The 24302-nt window shown below is 40.8% G+C and overlaps 1 protein-coding gene across 6 annotated transcripts in view; it reads left to right on the top strand.

The window, feature by feature from the left end:
• The window catches only part of LOC137098670 (disco-interacting protein 2 homolog C), a 163861-nt gene that overhangs the window by 117740 nt on the left and 21819 nt on the right, over positions 1-24302 (top strand). For 5 of the 6 annotated variants that reach the window (XM_067475159.1, XM_067475161.1, XM_067475160.1 and 2 more), the window contains 17 exons: positions 936-1055; positions 2176-2373; positions 6938-7029; positions 11179-11289; positions 12892-13015; positions 15131-15240; positions 16965-17067; positions 17181-17245; positions 17526-17619; positions 17817-17936; positions 18034-18148; positions 19283-19422; positions 19726-19862; positions 19965-20173; positions 20775-20889; positions 22824-23025; positions 23917-24026. In XM_067475159.1, coding sequence (XP_067331260.1) covers positions 936-1055; positions 2176-2373; positions 6938-7029; positions 11179-11289; positions 12892-13015; positions 15131-15240; positions 16965-17067; positions 17181-17245; positions 17526-17619; positions 17817-17936; positions 18034-18148; positions 19283-19422; positions 19726-19862; positions 19965-20173; positions 20775-20889; positions 22824-23025; positions 23917-24026 — 2165 coding nt within the window. The remainder of the gene's footprint in view (positions 1-935; positions 1056-2175; positions 2374-6937; positions 7030-11178; positions 11290-12891; positions 13016-15130; positions 15241-16964; positions 17068-17180; positions 17246-17525; positions 17620-17816; positions 17937-18033; positions 18149-19282; positions 19423-19725; positions 19863-19964; positions 20174-20774; positions 20890-22823; positions 23026-23916; positions 24027-24302) is intronic. The other variant, XM_067475157.1, reaches the window with a different exon arrangement.

The raw sequence follows: 24302 nt of genomic DNA, 5'->3' as shown, positions 1-24302 counted from the left end.
CACGGTCCTTAAACGCCTCTCACACACATGAAATTAACCACATTTAAAGAGGTAGATTGGGGGTAACGCCGGTGGCTCCAAATGTGGGGACGCACATCAAATGAAGAAATACTTTGCTGCAAAATGAACCGTTCCCTTCCCCAAAGAAAGGTGTTCACGCACATGAGTACAGCTGGCACAGTTTGTATTTGGAGGAATAAAAACCGACTGAAGACGAATGAAATTGTCAAATTTACACATAAAATGAGAAAATGACATTTATACTGAGGATAAATGCGCTTGCATGTAGCAGATTTGTTTTTTCTTGTTTTTTTTTTAAGTTGTAATTTCACATTTACAGTGTGAAAAAGTATTATTCCTAGTGAACAACTTATGGTCAGGATGCATGAGTGGTGTGACTGTGTTGGATCTTATTGTGGACTAAAATATTGGTGCTGTTGACCCATGAGTCTTATTTTTAGCTACCAAAAGACAAAAAATGGGGGAAAAAAAAACATTTCACCACAGGACTAAAGGGAACAAATGAGCATTGTACACAACCTGCACCCAGAGGATTGTGCAGAGCTCCTGTTGGTTTATGCCAGTGCTCAGGGATGTCTTTGGCTCACCCACCTGGCCCAGCTGCCTCTGCCAAACAGCCATATCTCAACACGCAGACTTCCTTCCTGCTTTCCCATTTTCGAGCTCCACTCTCTGACAGTAAAATCAACCTTAATGAAAGAGAGCAATTTGTTCCCATACCTCATCACATATGCCATTCTCACTCCTCTCTCATCACCGAGTGTCATGTTCGGCGGCCGCTCGGTTGATTGCCCACTCGAGGACGTGTGCCACTTCACTGTTTTAAAACTTGAACTACTTCACATGAGCACCTGTGAAAGTTCAGTCTGATACTCCTGGTAAAGTGTGTGTGTGTGTGTGTTTGTCCTTCGCAGGTGTTCCAGTCAGCAGCAGAGTTTCAGCCAAAATTCAACAACTTGTCAACACTCTGAAGAGACCTAAACGACCACCGCTAAGAGAGTTTTTTGTAGACGACTTTGAGGAGCTACTGGAGGGTAACTACTTCCCTGTCTTTACTTTAAAAATGTTCTTATGAAACTGGTTTAAATTAAGTTTTACATTTACTTCATGATGACTGACGTTTAACCTGAACCCGGCGTACACCATTAGGACGACCAAGTCAGGAATTGAACCCTTAACTGTGACCACGGGGACTTTATTGTAGTTTCAGTTTTGCACATGCAACTAAAAAAAAAAAAATTATCGGCACAAAATTGCCATTACCAAACCACATTCCCTGCTGTCTGCTTCAACAAAGTGGAGTCTGACTGATGAATATTTCCTTTTGTTACCAGCATGAAAAGCTGCAGAGGCGGAAGTTAATTCATTATTTAAACATGAATGGGTTCAGTGTGTCGTTAAGATGCATTAATGCGCTGTTTTCTTTGATTTAAAAGCATTTCCTTCCCGTGATACAGCAATATTAAAACATTATTCTTCATGCTCACATTGTTGTTTCTTTTTTTCAAGTTTACTTTGGGTTTTTTTTTAATGCCTTTATTTTGACAGCAGACAGTACAGAGAGACCGGAAACCAGTGCACAGAGAATAGGGAGCATGGCTTGCAACAAAGGTCCAGAGGCTGAGACTCAAATAGTGGACATGCTGTCATGTGGTCCATGTTTTAACCATTTGCACTCCTCTGCTCAAATTCTTAAATGATAATCAACCAAAATGTACTAATCATAGTAGGACAATCTGATCATTCATCCAACAAATGCAGATGAATATCTTTTTTTTCGTTTTTTTGTTTTTCAAAGCATCACATGAAACATCCTCATTCCAGCTGTAAATGTTTAACAAGCTGGTTTGCTCATGTTAGATTTACTCACTGCTCTTCTTTGCCCTCTCATGTCTGTTAGGTTCGGGAAATGTCTTTAAAGAGCTGCCCATTGTATATTAAGGCAAAGGCTGCTCGAACAGGAAGGAATAGTGCATTTGTTCAGGTCTATTTTCAGGAGCAGATGAATCTGCGTTCTGTGCCTAAGTGAATCTCTTGCTCATAGGATTGATTCAAAATAAATGTGTTCATTATAAAGACTCAGCTGTGAATTTTTGATGCTCGTGCAACAAGTCTATTTTCTGTTCTCGTCTGTTTTCCCTCGACCTCCTCCAGTCCAGCAGCCAGACCCTAACCAGCCCAAGGCCGAGGGGGCACAGATGGTGGCCATGCGGGGAGAGCAGCTGGGCGTGGTGACCAACTGGCCCCCATCTCTGGAGGCGGCCCTGCAGAGGTGGGGCACAATCTCCCCGAAGGCCCCCTGTCTTACCACCATGGACACAAATGGCAAGCCGCTCTACGTGCTCACCTATGGTAAGTAACTGCTCATTTCACAGTAATCGGGCCAGAAAGCTCGTCGGGGTCACGTTAGAAGTGGGGCTTTTTTATCCTGGAGTGGAGGGGAAATATTTATCAACTGTGAAATCAAGTGTCAGGTGTACTTTTATATTTTTTTAAACTTTTAGATCTCTGTAACTGTTGAGATTCTTAATTGTGATAGTGAGGCTGATGAACACAGTACTGAAATATTTGGATTCAAAACTGGGTACTGCTTGAAAAAATATAAATACAAATGCAGTCCATATTGTAGAAAATAATCTCACAGTAATAATTTTTCTTCAATATTAAAACAGAATGTATCAAATGCTCTGCACTTATATAGCAATTTACTACCTATTGGCACTCAAAGCGCTTTACACTGCTTCTTATTCACCCATTCACACAATCACACACACAGTCATACACCGATGGGGCAGCTGCTATGCAGCTGGCCAACACTCGCTAGGAGCAACTAAGTTGGGGTTCAAGGGCACTTTGACATGTCACCCGAGGAGCCGGGGATTGAACCAACAACTGTGAGATCCTACCTACCTTCCTGCGCCACAGTTGCCCCACTGTGGCACAGATTCATTTATCAGAAACACGAATCTGAGCCTGCTCTTTGTGATCTTTTTTTAAATGAATGCTTTCAGTAGTTTTCATTGTAGTTGAAATTACAATACTGACCTCCATGCATCATGAAAAGTAAGTGCTTTCATGTAGTAAATGTGTATATTTGACAGCCCGTGTGACCCCTCAGTCTGTTATTTTGTTGTTTTGTTTTTTGTGCACACAGGATTTGTTAGTTATTTTGCTCATTTACCTGTAGTAATAGACATTTTCGTCACAGATACAGGGATAATAATTTGAGTCACACCTGCTGTCAAAGCTCACATCAGGTGTGTTGGGATGAGTTTCCAATGTTGGGACTAAGTGTGTTGTTTTGGGCCCGATGTTAACGTAGAGGCCCGCAGTTTCTCATTCTAACAAATTCAAAATAAATCAGAAAGATGCTGACCAGTGTCATTATTTCACATCAATGAATTTGCAAACAATGGACAGAGTCGAGTCGCATTTTTATCTTCATATCAGGAGATTACAGTTTGACAGTAGAGCTACTGAGTGGAGCCTAATACATGATAAGCTACACCTTTGCAGACATGTGCCTCCACACTTTGGACCATGAGAAAAGCACGTGTTGTGCCGTCATAGATGCTGCCCTTCATACTGCTCTTCATACTTTGTTTGCAGTGGCAAGTGGTTATTTGAGTTATTGCTGCCTTTCTATTAGCTCGAAACCATTCTGGCCATTTTTCACCCATAGAGCTGCTGCTCACAGGGTGTTGTTTCTGTAAACCCTAGAGATGAGTCACTCAAATCATTCTGATGCTCTGTTTAAACTGCAGCAGATCATCTTCACCATAACTACATGCTTTAAATCCATTAAATTGCTAAATGTGAGTGGCTGATTGAATATTTGCATAAAGAGCAGTCGAACGAGTGTTGAATCTACCAGATTACGAAGTAAACGTAGAGGAAAACCGTTCTTCGCTCTAGCAGCAAGAAACAGGAAGACAAACACAGCATGGTGGGAAGTAATACGAAATGATACTAAACTGTCTCGCCTGCAGCACGGCCATCATCCCACCTCCTTAAACATAATAACTGAATCACATTACGTCCTCGCCCCCGGGTTAACTGTCACAGTTTAGGTCTCTGTCCATACTGCAACGAGCTCCTTTGTTCTGAAGGCTACACATCCGAGTTATCAATTTCCCAAACGGCAGCGGAGAAAATGGCTCCTGGTCCAGAGGGTGCAGAGAGATTTAGCAGCAGTAAACTGAGCTTCCTCTCCCTGAACTTAGAGTCTGACCTCTGTGATGTACAGTGGGGTGAATGAAGTGGTACAGAGAGGACTCCAACCAAATCCCATACAGTTCATCACACAGCAGGTTTGAGGTTAATTGTTCAAAGAAACACTCGTCCCTGAATGATAATGATGATGATGGTGAAAAAGATGAAGAGTTTTGATTTGCTGCATTGTGTCCAGGTTAGATGGTTTTCAGCTGAAGAAGGGGAAATGAAGGAAACAATAAAGTAACAAACATAGAAAAATTAACAATGGATGATAGTAAAGGAAAGACAAATGTGAAAGTAGGAAAGAGGAGAAGGGAAATAGTGTAGAGATTCTTTTGGATCTCATCTCATGGTGAATATACCATCTGAGTGAGCCCAAAAACTGTAGTAGTGTCCGATTTACCAAAGGATTGTTGCTTTACGATCACTTTGAGTCCTGTGTAGGCCAATAGTTTAATTTACTCAAACATGGAACTGCTTTGTCTAAAGTGTCTTTGCATCACAGACCCTGTAAACATTGACAAAAGTAATATAGTACACACAAGCATGCAGCTACACACAGACATCATCATTAATGCATTAACATGAAAGGGCAGCAACATTTTCACAGCAGCAAAAAGCTTTTTAGATGGGCGTACAGTGTGTGTGTGTGTGTGTTACTTAACGAACTGATCTGTGACGACTGAGCTCGCAGCTGATGATGAGGCGGTATGAGCACTCACCAGACTGTGAAACATCCTCAGCCTGCACTCAGGAGTCCTCCGCCAAAGATACAACATGGTGAGACTATGTGTGTGCGTAGTGGTGAATTCACATCTTTGTATCCGTCTTCCTTTATCTTTCATTCCTGTGGCGTCGTCCCTTTGATGTCGGCCGACAAGGACAAACTTGTTTCTTCCTGTCGAGTCGTCCTCCACCCCCTCGAAGAACACAAAGAATTCACGATGCTGAATATTCCCGCCATCCTTAAGCTCAACGCTCACCAAACTGCACTGCAGATAACCCCACGTAATTGGCAGGGGAGAAACCCATTTAAATAAATATGTTTTTAAATTTCAAGCAAACTAACAGTTTCTTTGATTCTGTGCGCACAGCATGGGGGACGTTACTTACAAACCACAATCTCGATAAGGACGCTCTGCTTTCTGTACAGCATGCGGAGGACACATGTTCAGCCTCTGTGGGCTGTGAGCTCTTTTTCTCTGCTTACCTGGTTTTGTTTGCAGTGCCTTCTGTACCAGCTGATGTGAGCTGCGTCCTCACTATTGCACACGCACAATAGTCACATCGCAGCACGTACAGTGTCAAGTGTTGCCATTCATCCAACAGGCTTTTTTTTTTTTTTGCTGAACAGTGATCTAATAGTTGCACCTCAATCTAACTCAATCCTCAGGAATTCAGGGAGAAAACAGAGTGTAGGTCAGTTGAGTTCTACGTGAGGAAACCGGTGTACATGCAAATCTTACACAGAGGCCTCAACCGGCTAAGATTCGAACCGGGGACCATCTAGTTTTGAGGTGGCAACACTCAGCACTCCTAAACGTGCTGTGTGTAGACTATTAAGTGACAACAATCACAGAATTCTGGAGTCACGTCTTTAGTTTATGCAAGATCGTTGTGGTTTGTTTTGCTGTGATGAGTGACTGAAGCGGTGATATCCATCAAATGGTCTTCACCCTAATCTCACATCAGATCCTGTCAGTAGTTGTTAGGAAGATTTTAGGCACATGTTGGACTCCCTAATGAAGCTGAAATGAAAGTAATCCACCCACCAGTCCTTTTGAAATGAAAAATAAAAAACATTTAACTACACTTTCAACACTGCAGTCATACGTAAGTTAACCGGGTCACACGTGTGTCTGCAGTTTACTTTCCTCCTAAATGTCTACTTTCCTTGAGGGACCCTACAGTTCTCCCTTCCTTCAATTAATTAGTTCTGACAAACATCAGAAAATCCTCGTTTAGTGTGGATAAACAATGAGGAATTCACGCTGGATTGCTCATGCATAATGTTTGCATCTGCCAGTCTGAATTAGGAAAAAAGAAAAGGGAGGAAATTGATTCTATTGTTGTGAGTTACCTCAATGATGAACAAAGCCAGCTCCGCCTGGCAGGGAGAAGAAAACTGCTGAGATTAGATTATGTTAATCAACTTTATGTACAGGGAGACATTTAAAGAGTTTTTTTATTTTTTATTTTTATTTTTTATTTTTACGAATTTAAAACTAAAAGTAAAAATCATCGGCTCACATTGCCTAAAGTTGCGTGAGCACTGAAGTAATAATTAAATACATGAATCAAAATACCAAACCTCTTTGTCTGCTTAATTATATACTGATGTGGCCTTTATGACTTCCTCTAATGTGCTGTGGTTGTGTCTCTGTGTGCAAAGCATCACTGTACATGGATCCAATTAGACCACAGACATGAGGCAGGTTTGATTTGCTGTGTGTTATGAAACCTGTGTGACCTTCTCTACGCTCGTGAGGGAAAATATAAGAAACTTCAAAAGAGGAACATTGAGTGTCCTGTCAGTGCAGTAATGTCTTGCATGTGGGAACTCAAAGGATGATGTCATCCTTTGTTCCTTCCCTGTTTGAAGTCTGACCCAGAGTTTCTCCTGTGTTTTATAGGGTATGAAGTAAGTGATGTCACATGTTTCATATTGTTATTTGTAATAATACTTTGAATCTGTTTGTAGGTAAACTGTGGTCCAGAAGTGTGAAGGTGGCCTACAACCTGCTGCACAAACTGGGAACCAAACAAGAGCCACTTGTCAGACCTGGAGACCGGGTGAGTTTCCAAAAAAAAAAAAAAAAAAGCACTGGTGGTAAATACAGGATGAAATGGAGAGATCGGTGGAAACCACAGTTACTTCAATTTGACACCTAACCGATGGGTCTTTACTTCATACTTTAGCAGCCCTACTTAAATTTGGATCTTCACTGCCACTCTCCTGCTTGTCTTCCAGTTATTGCTGGAAGATACTATTTCACTTTGTTTTCTGTCTGAACAATCGGGTATTATGCATTGGGCAACGATGGCAGGAAAACAAACAGGGCAGGGGGGCTTGAGGTCCATTCAGATCTTAAATTTTGACCAAACCATAAACCCAACCAGGTTCCCGAGGGAGAATATTTATAGACTGTAATCTGTCCAGCATGTCCAGCGTTTACTCCCGACCTCTTCATGGTTGGATGTGTTCGTAAAACCGCCAATGGATTGGAAGGTGCCCAGAAACTAACCTGATGACATACCTGAAACAACTCAACACACTTCTTCTGGGTTCTCTATTCAGATGTGTGAACTTCGTGCCGCACCGTTGCTCTGACCCAGGCCACCTGTGGAGCAGAGTAATTTCAGCTGCTGTGTTACTGACTTGTTCCTTCAGTCATTACCCAGAGCTCAAGCTCAGGGTTGGAACTTAGGCTGACTGACAAATTGAAAACTTTGCCCTTTGGTTCAGCTCCTTCTTCATCACAACAGTGGCAACCATCAGTCAACCTCATACTTACCCTCACTCATGCACCTGTGACAATAAAACTTATTTGCCAAGGGAAGCAACTCATTCCCAACCTGAAAGCAATCCCCAGTTTTTTCTTGGTCTTAGACGTGCAGACTTATTACAGCCGCTTCCCACTCGGGTGCAGACTGCCTCCGTAAAACCAGAACTATGATGGACATGCTGGTCAAGCTGAACCTTTGCAACCTAAAATGTTGCGAAAAGATAAAGAATATTTAATATTTAAGAGCTCATTTTATGGCATTATGTCCCGCAGGCGACGACAGGGATTAAGTAAAACCCTTTAACGATGACAAAAGCCTGGCAGTGTCAGGTTTATCTATACAGTTGGGTGACCTACGAATTTTTACAGCCTGATAACGACTGAACTTCCATTACATTTAATTTAATGTCATTTGTTTGGCTTGACATGTTCATCCTAGCCAATTGTTATTTGTTCTGTCGATCAATGGACAGTGGAGCTTTTTTTTTTTTTTTTTTCTCCCCATAATGATTAAAAAATAGGTTTATTTAAAGGGGGTTGACGCTAACTTGGGGGCACCGTGGTGGTGGATGGGTTAAAGCTGCTATCCCACAACTACATGTGACGTACAACTGGTCCACTGTTCGAATCGACTGACCAGTTGCAGCCTTTCTGTGTCGAGGTCGCATGTTCTCCCTGTTCTCCTGTGTGTCCTTGTGTGGGTCTCCTCTGGGTACTCCGGTTTCCTCCCACAGACTAGAGACATGCATGTTTGGTTAAATGATGACTCGAAATTGCTCGTAGGTGTGAATGTGAGTGTGAATGATTGTCTCTGTGTGTTGGCCCTGAGATAGTCTGGAAACCTGCTTAGGGTGTACCCTGCCTCTCGCCCAATGCTAGCTAGGATAGGCTCCACCCCACTCTGACCGTGAAGAGGATAAGCAGTGCAAACATGCGCCTCTTTCATTCTGGGCCTCCGATATACATGGTTGGGAGGATGCTTCACCTTTACCTGTGCCCTGGAGCCCATTTGCTCATTAATATTCATGGTGTAATAATCGGTTTGGGTCCTATACGCTTGTTGACACTTTAGTGGAAAGACAGAAACTGCTAAACTCACTTTGCTTTTGCTCTTTCTTGCTGTTATTAAAACATCCCAGAGCAGCTGGGGTTAAAAAAATATGTCCAGTTTCTTGACATCATCTCTTAGGATTGTTGGGTTCTGGCCTGAAGGACTTTGGTGACCTGACACTAGCCATTACTCAGTCGTTGCGTTATGTTCACATGTCGTCCGTCCTTCCTTCCTGCTCTGTCAATACAATCATCACATCTTAAGGCCGTGCTCCACACACCTCCACACATGATGTGGAAAAAGGTTCAGTAATAGTCCCACATGTGCCTGCTGCCATGTGACACCCCCACGGTTCCCCCTCTCTTTTCTCCATTCCCCTCTTTCATCTTTATTTTAGGCTCCATTTCCTGCTCGACTGGAGACTGTGTTCGAGGGAATTTAAATTACTTTATAACTCCTTTTTCTACCCACAACTGGTCCTTTTTACAGTTTCAGTGTGAATTGTGGTGGCATTTTTATTTGGACAGATGAAGGTCTCTTACAGGATAAGTGCACAGAAAGTGTTTAGAGAGCTTTGGAAAATTAATTAAAATTAAAGCTACATAAGGCTTTGCCATATCATGAATTATCACGTTAAAATTAAAAGGCGTTGTGTCATAATATGCTCTATCTGTACTGTTGCATCACAAATTTTGCATCACACTTTTCCTTCACTGATTTTGAGCTTTAGGTTCTAGAATGGGTAGTGCATGTACATAAATGTCATCAGACATCCCATTGACTTCCCTATATCCAAATCCTCTCTTCTTCTAGCTGAAAAATAGGGGGCCTGGGGGCTCATTGTGTTGGGATGCAGGAGTTTGTGAGTTCTGAATCCCAGCCACCAAGCGTCACCTTGGTGCCCGAGCCCAGACAAAAATGGGGGGGGGTTGCGGCGGGAAGGTCATCTTGCATAAAAACCCATACCAAATCAATCTGCGCAACATGTTTTGGAGAAACATCCAGTTCAGATTAGGATATTTTATTGCTCAGACTATGGAGTTTGTAATCATGGTCATCTAAACCCCTAACGATAAAAAAATACCGGCTGATGGCATCAGCCTCAGATGGCATCAGCAAGTTTTTTTTCATACCTAGAAGCAGAGAAATACTTTAATATATGAAAGTCAGAGAGAAGTTGAAAAAGCTTGATGTACATGTAGTACATTAACACGCTAAACTAAAGCCATAGAGAGCAAGTTGATAATTGGTGAAGTCGCCCATTAGTGAGATCTTTGTGTTAACATCTTTTTATGGGGTCACAGATGCAGGACATTAATTTTCAAGGTCAAAATCTAGCAGAACAAATCCATACTCTGTGTTTTAAAGGTGGGATTGCAACAGTACTCTTTAGCCAAAAGCCATCCATTGGTTTCAAAGTGTCGTCTTTTGGCAAGAAACACAATAAATTGATGCAGGTTGTAACAATCTGAACCCTGAAAACTTTCTGGTGTTTTCGAGTGAACAAAAACATGGAACAGAAAAAAAGTCTTGCGTACGTTGAGTGTTTATGTGGGATTTTCTTAATCTCAGCAGCCTCATTCAGGCAGTAACAGAGTAATTCTGCTATCATCGACAAATGAAATCTAACTGGTCCAGTGAGACCTGCTCAGATCAACATCAGTCCTGTAAAAGTCTCATTACACTGCTCGCATTCAAATGCACTTAGCTTATACCTTCAACCACACACACACACACACACACAGAGTCTGGTACTGTATATGGAAGCTATTAAGCAGCACTTTAGCTGAGGTTCACAGTTATCACAATGTGCAACTTGAGCCAAACATGGCTGAGCATGAGATAAAGCTTCTGATGTGACGTAGAACTGGGTTGCATCTGGATGTGTTCTGGTCCAGTGTTAACAGTGATAGAAACCATTACAGAAAATCTCTTTCAGATTAAGAACAACAACCTTTATTGTCATTGAGCACATATAGATACTGCAATAGGATTATAGATTCCTCAGTAGACATAGAGATAGAGAAGTTCACTACATGTACAATGTTTATTTTTTCGTTTAATTTACGTTTTTCATTTCTTTCCACCCAGAGGTGTGTTTTTATATTTCCTGCTGTTAATCATAAACCTCAGTTAAACTGTTTAAATGAACAGAGAGATACTATGCCAGCAGAGGGAGGGAGATGCATGAGAGTGGAGAGGGAAAGTAAACGGGATTCATAAGTACAGTGGGCTGAAAACAGGAGACAATGAAGGAAGTAAAAAAAGATACTGAAAAGAGCAGAGGTGACGGTATCTAGGTTTCAAATTTAAAGAAATGTAAAGAAATGATCTTCAATCAGCACATAATCTTCAATGATTTTAACCTTTTTTTCCTGTCTGTAGGTGGCACTGGTCTTCCCAAACAATGACCCAGCTGCCTTCATGACTGCGTTCTATGGCTGCCTGCTGGCCGAGGTCATCCCTGTGCCAATAGAAGTACCACTGACCCGCAAGGTAACCATTCATGAAATGGTACATAAACCAGGAATTGATCCATTTAGCCCAGATCATATTTGAATTGGCAGATAGATGCCTCATAGTGTGGTTTGAGAATGGTGTGACAAAACATGTCCATTTAATATAGTAAATGTATTTATTGGATGAATAGGTTGTCAGTGTATGTCGACCCTTTAGAGGTACAAACACAGGATAATGTATCGTAATGCATCGTTTACAGAAAGAGGTTTAGAAGCTTTATATATACTGTACATACGCTCCCCAAATATAACCCTTAAAATGAAGTTATAGTTGATGAAATTCCCCTTTTTAAAACTGCTTAGTTTACAATTGGATGGATCATGTATTTGTTTAATGTCACATGTTGCCAGAGAAGTTAGATGTTGAAATGGGAACATACATTTTGGTCGGACTGTTCTGACACCAAATGCGTTGGCAGAGAACAGATATGAGCAGTGTGGGACCACAATTTAAACTTTTAAATTTGGGTTTTATATTTTGTTTGTTTTATGGGGTGGGGGATTAGAACAGAATGACAAACCTGATGCCCCGGGGGACCAACAAGCCACATGTGACCTCTGTGACCTTCAAGGCATTAATGAGTCCAAAGGGGTTAAATGGCTCTGACTCTCCACCAGTCCAGTCTGTTTCCAGTTCTCCTTTGTCCTATGTCAAACATAATTACTTAAGTAAAAAAAAAAAATAAAAGGACACGCTGCAGTTGAGCAGTGCTAATTCACACCAGTCAGCACAGCTAGTTCTGCACCAGGGGACATGAGTCATCGCAAACTGTTGTGGTGAGTCATGGTGCAGCAAGGAGGACCCTGAGCTGTGCCTGGGTGCAATAAGAGCCAAAAGTCTCTGAAGAAACATCTCTGCTGCTCCTGCAGTACGTTTGTTGGAGTCATAGTTTGTCAGCAATGTGTCTCAGAGGCATGAGTGAGGTAATTCCTGTTGAATTCATCTATAAAGTTACCAAACCAAGAAATAACTGATGCACATCTTAATTAAATACACATATACAGGCAAGGAAGACTTCTGCTCCGCTAGATAAGATGCACATGACATTTGTTACTTGATCCATATTATTACAGTTGTTTGTGGTCATTTGTCTGAAATGTTTCTATACATTTCTAACCAATTCTGAATCTTTGGTTTGCGATGTGAAACATATGCTGAAAAGCCTATGAGCCACTTTCAGATTTACACATGAGATTACATGAGAAATGTTCTCTCCAAAACACTCAGGTTTACTGAAATGCTTTATGTCCAAGAGTTTTTGACAGTTTGAGAACACATTTGTTCATGTTCTGTCCTAATCTTCATGTGAAATGGGGGAAGAAAGTAACTTTTGGCGATCAATCTACATGCATTAGCTCCAAATGACAGTGCAACCATGTATTTAGGTTATCATAAGTATAAATCAGGACAGTAAATTGTGCAAAAAATGAACAGCAACTTTAACATTTTCTCCTTAAAAATAAACAATTATTAACAAATTCTGCATTTTTAAGCAACCCTTTCAACCAAGGAGCTAAGCAGAACAAAGAAGAACTTGACTAGAATCCAATTCAGAGAATGAATTGTCTTTTTTTTCAGGATGCCGGCAGTCAGCAGATCGGGTTTCTGTTGGGGAGCTGCGGAGTCACGGTGGCTTTAACCAGTGATGCCTGCCATAAAGGTTTACCCAAGAGTCCCACCGGAGAGATCCCACAGTTCAAAGGTCTCACATTTGTGCAGGACATGTTGGAACCTAATGCTTTAAGCCAGTTTGCACTTGTGTATTAGTACAATGAAAATGATCATATGAACTACAAAAAAACACCTTGAAACCTTAATGATTTTGGGAAGCTGTCATGGCTGCTCCTGGAACTAAACCCAACTTTATTTATGGCAAAGAATGATAAATAACAATTGTAGTGCAAGCTCCTTTTTTAGTATGTGATAAGTCCACAAAAGAGCTCTAGTGTGCACATACACGTGACAAACTGATTTGGATACGCAAACTCAGAGTTCGGAGGTCGTAGTATGGTCAAACCTCTCTTGTTGCAGTTTCCCTGCGTCTCTTAGCGGGGTTAACGGAAAGACGCACGTCAGCAGACAGCTGGCTGACAAATAAGAAACGACATGGCGTAGAGACGGGGAGAGAGAGAGTCAGTGAAGTGGTGACTCAGATCGATAGAAAAACAACTGACAAGACTGAGGGGAGAGAGAAAAACTGACGGAAGGAGACATGTGATAGATTAGGAATTGAGACTTCGGAGAGAATCTCCTAGTGATTAATAACGATTGTTTGCTTTTCAGTAATGGATGTATAAATAGCAACGTGATGCCGCCAGATTTACTGCGCCGCACTCAGCATGGATTTAGAGTGTGTGTGTGTGTGTGTGTGTGTGAGTGTGAGTGGGAGTCTCATTAAGGTTGAGTGCTCCTCATATTGATCAGCATGCTTTAAACTCATCTCATTCACATGGCTGGTTGTTTCTCCCGTCTCTCTGCCCAGCAGGCACAGCAGCGTGAATTCAAACATTTACAGCTCTCATATACTCTAGATTTTAACCCCATTCATGTTCTGTCATGTAAACATTTAGCACTAAACAACATGTGCTTAGCATGGTAATAATTTGTAGAATGCTGAAGTATTGGCTCAGCATGATTTAGCTGACATCACTTATGTTGATGATACAACTTTATTTTTATATGGAACCACTCTTAACTCCAAGCTGACCTGCACATACGTTGTTTGTTAAATTGTAAATGTTGGATATTCAAACTTAAAAACTTTTTTTATTAAATCTAAAGACCAAAATGAAATGATCTTAAGTAGCATTCATGCTTGCTGTAAAAGTTGCTGTAAAAGTGACATGATTTGCTCATGTCACAGTTACATCGTTGTAACCTGTGCCAGGGTCGGTGATTGTACTTTGAAGGTTTCCATCTTGGTGCTTATCCGCCTACTAGTACCAAACACACGTTGATAATCATAACAGATATCGTTTGTAAAGACACATGCAGGCACACGTTCTGTACGTTTACACGCCAAAGCTGTAACATTTCGACACATCGTGGTCACCACCCTCGGTTTTGAACACACTTCTTACTCGGTAAAGTGGTCAATTGTCTAAGGCATAAAAATGTGTGTTGTCATGCATAATTCTAATTTACAGGACTAGACGCTAAGCAACCATAACTGTCACACTCTGACATTTAAGTGACTATGTGGCTAAACTCCAGGTGTCTGGTCTGAAACTTGGTTTACTGCTCTGTGTCGCTACACGACGTTTCCCTTTACGCTGCTTTATCACTGTGAAAACCGTTCAAATTTAAACAGGAAGAATGTGTATGTCCTGTGTCTCTCATTGGCCAACTGATGACCTTTTCAAACGTAGTATTACGTTGTCATAGCTCACGCCTGCTTCATCACATGTTAATTAAATTTTGACAGAACCCTTTGTTGTACTTTGTGCAGAAGAAGAGGGTTTAATGTTGTTTTATGCAGCTGTAAGAAATAATCACATTTACCCAAACAGCAGCAAAACTGAAATGAAATGTGTGTTTACGTTACATTGGTGGTTTATCTTCCTATGATGGGGACTTTGGCATGTAGTATTACTACAGTAAAGAAAGGAAATTGTAACTGTAATTGCATATTGTACTCTGTACCCTGAATCTAAATCCAGTCCTTCCACTAGTCACGGTGAAGTTTTAAGGACCAAACATTTCCAGAACCCCAAAAAACAGAAAACACTATACCGAGCATTGATTTTTTTTTTTTTTTTTTTTTTACGCATAATTCTTGAAAAAAAGAGACATTAGTTGACTTCTGTTGTGTGTCTAGGCTGGCCCAAGGTGCTGTGGTTTGTCACAGAGTCCAAACACCTCTCCAAACCGCCCCGAGACTGGTTCCCACAGATTAAGGACGCCAACCAGGACAATGCTTACATTGAGGTAATACACACATGACACAAACACCGAAGTGTGTGTGTGCTCTGACCCATCAAAAGTTTCATTTATTAACATCTTAAGAATGGAAATCAATGGTGCTAGTCTTTTTGATTAGATTCACACCAGACCAGAGTGGATGTTGAACTGTGTCTCTGTCAGCTGCTGGTCAATATTATCATCCCATCTGATCGATTTGAATTTGCTTTATTGTCCCAGGTGGTAATTACACCAGCAGCAAGGTGAAATGTGTCTTTGATGGCAACGCGGAGTGAAAAAGTACAAAAAGAAAATGATGGAAGACGAGGGATGATTGGAAAACTATTGACCTTTTGTTTTTAACAGAAGCCACGTCCCAGACAGTCGAGATAGATGAAATTATCCCATCTATTCTTTTTTCTTTTGTGGCTTAAAGAAATGTCTTTTATTTGTCAGTAACGCTAACATTTCTTCAAAGAGAGTTTCATGACATGATTCATATCTTTAATAGCTGCCCGTAATGTGCTTCATTTTTATGCCAGCAGTCATTTTGTCAGATGGTGCCAGACTTTTCAGACAGGAATCTTATTTTGAAAAGACTCTAATCGATCAGTGTCGACTCCACAACACTCAAATTACATTTTAGTTAGGGAAACTGGAAGAAAAACATCTTTTTAATGAGACAATATTTCCGCAGCAGATCGGTCCGTAAATATTATCACAAGTCTGAATCACTTAATGTTTTATAGACAGCTTGGATATGTTGTCGCAATAGCATTTAGACACCAATACAATTTAACATCACTGTTTTATAACCTGCAAGAACAAACCTTATTTTGTTTTGGTGATTTCTTCTTTATTCCTTCAGTTCATGTTTGGAACTGTTGAGGTGTTTAAATATGGACGCCAATAAATAAGCATCGTATGGACTCCTATTATTTGTATTTAGAAAATTACACGTTTTCGTCTTCTCATCGGCAGCTTAGAATCACCACAACGATAGTGGATTAAGGTGGAGAAAAAGTTATTGAGCTTGTCCAGAGCTCAGTCCTCTACATACCCCCATTGATGTCGCTGCCATTTTTTCTTCTGTGATGTCAGCACTGATGTCTTCGAGTGTCTCCATAGTTTCTGTTTGTTGTAAAGCAGAAGTTTTTGATCAGGAATGGTTGGGGCCTAGTCTGCCACCTAGTGGATAACATTTTAAATCATATATTATATAAAATGTACTATGTATAAACATATTAAATTTAATATGAGCATTTCCCTGCACGATAATTCATACTACGTTAAGTGTTTAGTTTTGAGTTTTGGTAGGCTGACATTAACCTGTTCTGTTGGACACTCCAAAAAATTATTGGACAAAAGCCAAAGAAAATCCACAAATGTAATATTTTGTTTAAATCCTTATGAGTCGGTGTCTGCACGAAATCTTTCACCCATAGACATCAGCAGACACCATTTCCCTACAGCTCTTTCTTGTTGTGGGCTCTCTCTCTCTCAGCAAGTGGAATACAGATCAGTCCGACTGAGATCAGGTGAATGACTCAGCCAGTCAAGGATATTCCACCTGTTCTCCATGAAGAGCGCTTTAGATGCTTCGCCGTGATGTCAAGGATCGTTGTGCTGCTTAATGACGGAAAGTCGTCCAGTGGGTTTTGATGCATTTGGCTGAATCTGAGCACACAGAATGCTCACGTATGATCGATGACACAGTCGTTTCTCACTCGTCTCTGTCTGGGTCTTTCCAGTATAAGACGTGTAAAGACGGGAGCGTCCTCGGTGTGACAGTGATGAGGATAGCCATGCTCACACACTGCCAGGCCCTCACACAGTCCTGCTCATACACAGAAGGTAACGAACACCTGAACAATAAAGGTGTGTGTGTGTGTGTGTGTGTGTGTGTGTGTGTGTTAAATACTGCTTACAACACAATAACCCCTACCTGTCTCTCTCTTTCCCTCCAGCTGAGACCATAGTGAATGTATTAGACTTCAAGAAGGATGTAGGATTATGGCATGCCGTCCTGACCGTAAGGAAAACGCACATTTCCTTTGTTTCATAATGTCAAATGAAAGTAAACAGATGATTGTTGTATGTTTTTTGTTTTATTTCAGTATAGAAAATCGATGGGTCATTAAAAACTGTGGCTATAATTTAAGCCGCTTTGCTTAAAGCCAGAGACTTGTAGCAATTTTGTTTGTGAAGTATTTAATTAAAAATGGTCTATGTGTTGTACGTATCACAAAAATAAGTGCTTGCTTTCTGTGTGTGTGTGTGTGTGTGTGTGTGTGTGTGTGTGTGTGTGTCAGAGTGTAATGAATATGATGCATGTCATCAGTATTCCCTACGCCCTCATGAAGGTCAACCCTCTTTCCTGGATCCAAAAAGTTTGCCAGTACAAAGGTAATTAAGCCCCCTCCCCCTGAAAACATATCCGACCGTCCCCAGAAAAAAACCCGGAGCCTCTTAATGTCGTACCACATTACTGACTTTGTTTTATTTAATCTTCTGACATTGTTGGTATTTGCCTTGTTATATCATAACTTGTAAGGAGATGTGTTAAATTAACTTCATGTGTTGGTTTTTTTTGGTGCGTGTAGCTAAAGTGGCCTGTGTGAAGTCGCGGGACATGCACTGGGCTCTAGTGGCTCATCGGGACCAGAGAGACATCAACCTGAGCTCCCTGCGCATGCTGGTGGTGGCTGACGGTTCAAATCCCTGTAAGAACACATAGAAAGTTGGTCAAGAAGAAGGCGCTGTAGTAATGAAATCAATCTTCTGAATTGCACATAAACTGTCTTGACTTCACCCTCTTAGGGTCAATCTCATCCTGCGACGCCTTCCTCAACGTCTTCCAGACTAAAGGTTTGAGGCCGGAGGTCATCTGTCCCTGTGCCAGCTCCCCTGAAGCTCTGACTGTAGCTATAAGAAGGTGTGCACACACACACACACACGATTAACATCAGAAGACACACAATCAAGTCAAAATTCAACAGACAACACCTATGTAAAATATAAATATCTATTCTTATTTAGGGAATTTTATTTAAAACTTTGTTATCATCAGTAAAATCATCATCTGTTTTTTTTTTTTTTTTTTTTTTTTTTTTTTTTTTTCAAACTAATTTTGGTTCAGTATCACAATGATTGTTGCAATGATTTTACTTGCAATGATTTTGTATCTAATTAAGGAGCTTTATTCTTCATCTTTTACATCCTGGTATTATTTCAACCAATTAAAAATCCCAACTTTACAGTTTTGTTCCCTTTTGAAACATTAAACTCTCCACATCTTTCATCATTTGTACTGTAAAATCCACGGGTGTGTTTGTGCCACACACAGGCTAATATAAAGCACTAGGCCTCAGTTGATGTGGCAGTAATGAACCCTTCTTATTTTCAGAAGAGCAGATTCCAGTCTCATAAAAATAACACACATCTTGCACTTACAGGAACTTTAAAGCTAATCCCAACTTCAGCCTCACTTTACAGCAATTCTGCCCTTCACCATATTCGCCTATAAAGTTTTACCACTCAAATTTATTTGCCTCTGTCCTTGCTTTCCAAATGTATCCTTAATTCCAAAAATTCCGCATTTCTAATTTCAAGTGTTAACAAAAGTTAACAGTTTAGTCCGACATGTCCGACAGAACTGCCCAACATCAGTGGACATTATGATAATTGTAGGCAACAAGCCATCAAAAATAAAAAGATGTGGGATCATTCAGACAGCTGTGCAGCACAGCAAATTTTAAATGCTCAAGAGAACAGTCTTACTTTGTGAAAATGTCCACACAAACAGTTTGCCTTTGGAAACATGTCATTTCAGTATTCAGTATTACGGCTTCATTAATATATTGTCTCCCAGAGATGTTCACCCTTTACTAGTTTCTCTTTCCAGAATGGTCTTGACTTTTAAAATTGCGTTGTCTTTCCAAAGTTGTCCCCTAATTTTTTTATTAGAATCTAAAATTTTCTAAAAGATTTAACAAAAAAAAATAGTAAAACCACTCACCCTCCTTTGTGATTGTTCTAATACGCTACCTCCCCTTCCCCTCTCCTACAGGCCTTTGGAGGAGGGTAGCACCCCCCCTGAGCGCGGCATTTTGTCCATGCAGGGTCTGAGTCACGGCGTGATCAGAGTCGACTCGGAAGAGAAGCTGTCTGTCCTCACACTGCAAGACGTCGGCTCCGTCATGCCCGGAGGTGAAAATGCTCTCTACTCAAGTTTTGTACCTACGTGCCGATGCTGGGGTTTAGCAGCTATCACCTTTCAGAAGGAGATGATGATCTTTGTACTAATCTTTGTACATTCATGTTTTGCATTAAACATAACACAAATGTAATTGCTGTAGGAAAAAACGTTCAAAGAAATCTCCAAACTTCAAAAGAATTTTGCTGACTTTTGTTCTCTTTTTTTTTTTTTTTTAATTTGCTGCATTTGTTTTACAGTCTGTCTCACATTTAATCACTGTTAGCAATCTTCTTTGTGTCTGTCTCTCCGTGTAGGTGTGATGTGCATGGTAAAGCCGGAGGGTGTTCCCCAGCTCTGTAAAACCGATGAGATCGGCGAGTTGTGTGTTTGCACTGTGGCCACGGGATCCTCCTATTATGGCCTGGCCGGCATGACTAAGAACACCTTTGAGGTGAGCGAGTGAATGCTTTTGCTAAAAGGGTTTCCTCTTTTTCATTGCCTGTGTTTTGCTCGCAAACCTTCTCTCACCATGCTCCACTCTGTGCTTCCTCAGGTCTTCCCTGTGTCCAACAACGGGGTTACCGTCAGTGAGTATCCCTTCACCAGGACTGGCCTGCTCGGGTTCATTGGACCCGCAGGGCTGATCTTTGTGGCTGGGAAGATGGATGGTCTGATGGTGGTCGGGGGGCGTCGGCACAACGCTGACGACATCGTCGCCACAGCGCTCGCTGTGGAGCCCATGAAGTTTGTCTACAGGGGCAGGTTGGTTTCTGCAGCATCAGACCCTGATATACCCTTTAGTTTTTATATTCTGGATGGGACTGCGAGGACATATTTGTATATACAGACCTATGTGCAAATGTACAGAAAGTATTAAAAGAAATTGTTCATACTATTGTATTTAATGGCGAACAGCATTTACAAGTTGCTGCTGGTGGACTATGTTTAGCAACATTTCTTATTGTTGGGTAATTTAAATATCAATGGATCGAACTTACTCGTAACTTTTGTGTGTATAATACTAATCTTGAAAGTTACGAGATACTGTTTACTCTCCTACAAATGTAGTAAATGTTATTAATGGTACTAAATTATATTGCGCTTTTATCAAAAATGTTCTACAGTTTTGCTTCCTATTCATCTATTCTCACACACACACACCAGCGACAGTGGTGGTCATGTCAGGTGCTCATCTGACTGACTGGGGTCCCCCAGTTCAGTGAGCCACAGCTGCTCTATGTGTAAAGTAGCTACAACTAAAATTGCATTATTCCACAAATCTACAGTAAATCCTCTGTTTTTGAAGGTGTTGAAGCAGTTTTACAGAGATGCAGATGTAAATTGTTGATGTGTGTTTTGGCAGGATTGCAGTGTTCTCCATCACCGTGCTCCATGATGAGAGGATCGTGGTCGTGGCTGAGCAGCGGCCTGATTCCACTGAGGAAGACAGTTTTCAGTGGATGAGCAGAGTTCTGCAGGTAAACTGCAGTGAGCCGCACCATTAAACTGAGCGACTTGATCTTCAGTACCGTGAGCAGAAAAGTGTGAATTAATCCAGTGCTGAAAATGGTTCCTTTCTTATAAAATATGTCACGAGTTTTTTTTATTTACATCATCACTTGGATCCAGTGTCATTGGAGCTGAAATAGCAGAGGAATCAAAAGATGAACGAACACATTGTTGGTTTTGAGGTGATGAATTATTTAATAAAGACACCAGATGAAACCTTTAACACAACCCAGCTCAGAAAGGCCTTCACATTCACACAGACCACTTCATATTGAGACAAAACAGCTTGGTCACATTCTTTCAGCCCACATGTCTGCCTCTTTGGCTCTGACACACACACACACACACACACAGAGTGTATAACGCTGTTCTGTACATTCATACTATGGACTGATTACAATCTCAGTCCACATCTCTATAAGCCAGCGTGGAGACTGCGGTGAAAATCTAAAAGCTGTCTGCATTTTTATGGCTGCAATAAAACCAGATTTCTTTATTCCTTTACCAGCACAGATACCATCTGCATGTTTTTCCATTTAGCTCATCATAGACACACTCAGCCTCTTAAGTGGAGGCTGACGAGAAGTGATGTGACATAACAATATGTGAAAACACTGGGGGACAGATGGACGGCATCCATGGCAAAATATTACATGGTATATAATAATTCACACAGTATGAAGAGGCGTTGATCAGCTGTTATGTGGATAAATGCAGCCACCTCACAGCTAGAAGGTCCCTGGTTCGAATCCCCAGAGTTTGCATGTTCTCCCAGTGCTTGCTCGTGTTTCCTCCAGGTACCCTGGTTTTCTCCCACGGTCCAAAGACATTGATGTTACGTGAATTAGTGTGAGTTGGAGTGTGAAAGGTTGTCTGTCTGTGTATGTGTCTTTCTGTTGACCCTGAGGTAGACTGGAGACCTGTCCAGTGTGTACCCCGCCTCTCGCCTAATGACAGCTGGGATAGGTTCCAGCACCTCGTGACCCTGATCAGGGTAAATGGTTAAAGATGATGGATGGAAGGAAGCTTCCATCTGAATCATACTTACACTCAAGTCTTTCATTACAAAGTTCTGAGACTCTTCGCATTTTCCTGGTTTTCTGCACAAATTGGTCATAAAATGTGACCTGATCTCGTCCAAAGCCACAAATATCATAACATAATGTTTCTGGACGAAACTCAGTCATGATCTTTTATGGCTTTACCGAACACAGTTTTTTCAGCATAGAAATATTGTTGTTGTTGTTTTTTATATACATTATGTGTGACTTGGGTACATTTATCGATCATGTTTAGTTAACAATATCAGTCATGCATTGTTCATATTTTAATTTTAAAAAGTAGCAAGTAACGCAAACTTTTTTCTTTTTCCAATAACCTATTTATCTTTATTCACTAACTTGTAAATTATTCGTTTTCTGTCATTTATCTAGAGCTTGTTTAATTTTAAAGATACTTCACCCATAACATATTAAACTCGAGTGAAAACCTAATGGAAAACAGGGAAAAATCCTGTTGAACATTTTCAACTTGGTATTATGTTGGGTTACAATGAATTCAGAAGGAGTTGCATCAGGGTTTCTGGTCTGTCCACCAGAATGATGTTATCCTTTCCTTTTTTTGATGCTGCCATGTTTTTTCTGACAGTTGCCAAAGGCAAAAACTCTGCATCTATGCTGCAGGAACCTTGAAGGAGACTGATAATGAAACTGTTTCATCGATGCTAAAGACCTGTTCAGGGTTACTTTGTTTTCACATAAAATATTCACTGGGCCATGAAGAAGAGAACTGATAAAGAATATGATTGATGGGCATAATCTATAGCAGCAATGGTATCAGGAAAATCTCATCAGTTCACACATAAATATAACAATCGCTTCTCCAACACATTTCAACTTTCCAGGCGATAGACAGTATCCACCAAGTGGGGGTGTACTGCCTCGCTCTGGTGCCCTCCAACACTCTGCCCAAGACTCCCCTGGGTGGCATCCACCTGTCGGAGACCAAGCAGCTCTTTCTGGAGGGGGCGTTGCATCCCTGCAACGTGCTCATGTGTCCACACACCTGCGTCACCAACCTGCCTAAGCCCCGGCAGAAGCAACCAGGTAGAGTCTAAACACTGAAGCTTAATTTCATTTAGTGGAGCCAAAAGTGTCTACAGGTCAAATATTTGTCATTGATTTTTTTTATCACACTGACAATAATTAGCTGTTATTTATACGGAGGTGGATGGAATTGTTGGTACCCTTCAATATTAATGAAAGAGCTAGAAATTAACAAAAGTAATACAGACAAAAAATGAAAAATTTAGAGAAATTTAGGAAATAAGTAATTATGAGACTATTATTTCTTGATTCAATAAATGTTTTAAATAATACAAAGGCCAGATCAGACGAGACGGTGACAACTTTTCTCCATTTAACACGGGCTGAATCATTGACTACGAGAGTAAAGATGTGTGATGCTAATTACAGGAAGGTGTTTGCAAAAGGACTGTTTAAGTTATTTATGGTCTTTTTTTTCTAACACCTGTCCAAGCCATTTTCATTGTTTTTATGCTTTTTAAAAAAATCTGTGGAGTCAAAAATCAAAAGCAAAGAGAGATTTGTATGTAATTTTTCTTTTATTACATTTGTCAGTTTTAAGTAAAAAAAAAACTTCTCTTCTTTTGTTTTTTTTAGTGGAAGTACGTACAGGTGTAATCTTCATGCTGTTTTGCTAATTTCCACCTCACTTGTAAATCACTTTGGATCTGCATCTGTCAAATAACTAAATCCAATGTGCATGTAGTGAAGTTTCAGGCTGTTTATTTAAATGTTCCTCCTGATTTCAGCATCACAGAGTCATTCCTGGACTTTTGTTTCCCTTTTTAAAAGTGTGTTTTTATCAGTAGAAAATACAAACTTACCACATCTGCTGTCTCTCACGTCACTGATTTCTCTTCCTCAGATTGTTAAATTTCCTCACATCTTCCTCTTCCTCCTCCTCCTCTTTAGAGATCGGCCCGGCGTCTGTGATGGTCGGGAATCTGGTGTCGGGGAAGAGGATTGCTCAGGCCAGCGGCAGGGATCTGGGTCAGATCGAAGACAATGACCAGGCAAGGAAGGTGTGTGTGAGAGGGGGTCTGTTGGTTTTCATGTTCACACATGCAAACACATTTTGTACATGTAATGATGCATTTGTATCCATTTCACTGCATTGATGCACCAGTCACACTCATCGTTTTCTTGTTTTGCATCATCTCTTTCTGATCGGTTGAGCAGCATTTAATACTGTAACTGACTTGTCAACTTTTAGTTTATCTTCCTCATGGAGCAGTGTTCATGAAAGATTTAAAACATGTTAACAAAGAAAAAAGTCTGCTGATGGCAGCAGAAGTCAG

This window comes from Channa argus, chromosome 14 (genome assembly GCF_033026475.1).
Source record: "Channa argus isolate prfri chromosome 14, Channa argus male v1.0, whole genome shotgun sequence".
In the NCBI taxonomy this organism is placed as follows: Eukaryota; Metazoa; Chordata; class Actinopteri; order Anabantiformes; family Channidae; genus Channa; species Channa argus.
This window is presented reverse-complemented; position numbering and strand designations above follow the sequence as displayed.